This window comes from Colobus angolensis, unplaced genomic scaffold (assembly GCF_000951035.1).
Source record: "Colobus angolensis palliatus isolate OR3802 unplaced genomic scaffold, Cang.pa_1.0 Scaffold25, whole genome shotgun sequence".
Lineage (NCBI taxonomy): Eukaryota > Metazoa > Chordata > Mammalia > Primates > Cercopithecidae > Colobus > Colobus angolensis.
In genome coordinates this window covers 1475958-1478541 of record NW_012115710.1, presented here as the reverse complement: position 1 = coordinate 1478541, position 2584 = coordinate 1475958, and the positions used below count along the sequence as shown (strand labels likewise).

General features: G+C 49.2%; 1 protein-coding gene across 1 annotated transcript in view; it reads right to left on the bottom strand.

Annotated features, from left to right (window-relative positions):
• The window catches only part of ZNF83 (zinc finger protein 83), a 26106-nt gene that overhangs the window by 14252 nt on the left and 9270 nt on the right, over window positions 1-2584 (bottom strand). The window contains exon 2 of the mRNA XM_011946154.1: window positions 1363-1444. Coding sequence (XP_011801544.1) covers window positions 1363-1425 — 63 coding nt within the window. The 5' untranslated portion in view covers window positions 1426-1444. The remainder of the gene's footprint in view (window positions 1-1362; window positions 1445-2584) is intronic.

The following is a 2584-nucleotide window of genomic DNA, read 5'->3' as shown; positions in this document are numbered from 1 at the left end:
GCAAAACAGAATTATCTGTGTGTCAGTGGATGTTTTATTCATACGTGGTTTAGGTCAGGGTCAGCACGCAGACCCCCGCAGCTAATGCTGTCTTGCGAGGAGCAATACCTCAACAGAGCCAGACTCCGTCTCAAAAAAAAAAAAAAAAAAAAAAAGAATATCCAACTAGGATAAACCTAAGAGACCTACAACAGACAACATCATAATAAAACTGTCAAAATTCAGAGGTGAAGAATCCTAACAACAGCCAAAAGAAGAGCTAACTGTCACTGTCACCCAAGAGGGAGCCCCTGTGATATTATCAAGATATTTCTCGGCTGGGCGGGAGGTGGCTCACGCCTGTAATCCCACAACTTTGGGAGGCTTAGGCGGGCAGATCATGAGGTCAGGAGTTCCAGACCAGTCTGGCCAACAAAGAGAAACCCATCTCGACTGAAAATACAAACAATTAGCCAGGTGTGGTGGTGTGCGACTGTAATCCCAGCTACTCGGGAGGCTGAGGCAGGAGAATGGCGGTGGTAAGACCATGATGGTAAGAATCATAGTGATAAGACCACAGTAGTAAGCTTTGCTTAATGAGTGGGAAATTTCCCATGTCCTTAGTCAGAAAGGGCACCTCTGCAGCTGGGGGTAGGGATGGAATCTTCCCACATCTAAAAGAGGAAATGACAACTCCAAGAAGAAGCAATCGGCTTTTCTTTTCTTTTTTTTTTCTTTCTGAGACAAAGTCTTGCTCTGTCGCCCAGCCTGGAGTGCTGTGGTGCAATCTCGGCTCACTGCAAGCTCTGGTTCCCGGGTTCACACCATTCTCCTCGTGATCCACCCGCCTCGGTCTCCCAAAGTGCTGGGATTACAGGCGTGAGCCACCGCGCCCGGCCTGCAATCAGCTTTTCAATACCCCAACTTGTAGGAAACCTCCAGATATCTGCAGTGAAGTCACCATGCCCACAGGCAGCCAGTGTGTTATTCTTGGTAACAGTGAAAAACTGCCAAGGAGATTATGTGAAGCCGGGAGTTTCAGGCCAGCCCGGAGAGCATGGTGAAATCTTGTCTCTATTAAAAATACAAAATTAGCCCAATGTGGTGGTGGACGCCTGTAATCCCAGGTACTTGGGAGGCTGAGGCCTGAGAATCTCTTCAACCTGGGAGGTGGAGGTTACAGTGAGCCCAGAGTGCTCCGGTGAACTCCAGCCTGGGCAATAAAGGGAGACGGAATTTAAGATGAGAGGGACTGAGAAGAGTCTTGGGTGAGTGTGAGCAAACATTTGAGGCAGGATGCTTCAGACTCACAGAAGACTGGCTACTACAATACCTGGCACTTCAGAAAGCGGACAGAAGAATCCATGGAGGAATATCAGTCACCTGAGGAAGAGCCATCCCTGGATCCTTTTCTTTGCTCTTCTTGGTGGCTTCCTCACGTAACATGAGTCTTTGGAAATTAATCCTGTGTGAGAAAAAAAAATGATATTTAATTTTTTTTTTTGAGATGGAGTCCAGCTCTGTCACCATGATGGGGTTCAGTGACATGATCTCATCTCACTGCAATCTCCGCCTCCCCAGTTCAAGCGATTCTCCTGCCTCAGTGTCCTGACTAGCTGGGATTCCAGCCATGTGCCACCGCACACAGCTAATTTTTGTGTTGGCCAGGATAGTCTTGATCTCCTGACCTCAAGATCCGCCCACCCCGGCCTCCCGAAGAGCTGGGATTACAGGGGTGAACCACCGCACCCCCCTCACCTCCCTGTTGATCACAGGCTGATCTCAGCTCTCAGCATGGAGGAAAGTGCCCTGACATTCAATACTAGACACAGATGAGAATCACCAGCGCCATTGTAAGTATTAGTGAGCGTGGGTCCCATCCTATGATAATAGCAATCTTTGTCAGAACAGCATAAAAGATGTACTTGCAGAATGCCTGAGAACCCTAATGTAAAGTCAGGGTTGAGCTCCACTCAGACGGCGCCAGCCCAGCACAGCCCCACCCTCTGGCTCTGCTCTCCCCTTGGGGACTTGTTCCCACCAGGATCCAGTGAACAGTGAGGAAGCAAAAACAATCACACAGAACAGGCAACATGGACCAGAGGTGGGGGTGAAGGTGGGGCTGTCATGTCAAATGGGGGCTGTGGGAGATCACAAAGGTTTCCATGGAGAAAGTGATGTCAGAACGAAGACTTAGGGAAGAGAGGTTGCTTTTCACTTGCAGCTGATGGGACAGAGAGTCCTAGGCAGACGGACAGCCCAGGTGAAGGCTCTGAGACAGGAGCAACCTCAGCCCCAGAAAAAGGAAAGAAACCTGTGTGGCTGGAGCAGAGGGAGCCAGGAGGACACAGGCAGGAGATGAGGTCAGGGAGGTCCTGAGAGCACAGATCCATAGGGATGAGGTCTTGAAATATTTTTCTCCCACACTTCAGAAGAATTCTGAAAATGATGTATTTTCTTACTCCTTTCATGTATACACGCAACTTTCTCTTTACGTTATAAATTACAACATTTACAAATAACGGAATTCGGCCGGGCGCGGTGGCTCAAGCCTGTAATCTCAGCACTTTGGGAGGCCGAGACGGGCGGATCACGAGGTCAGGAG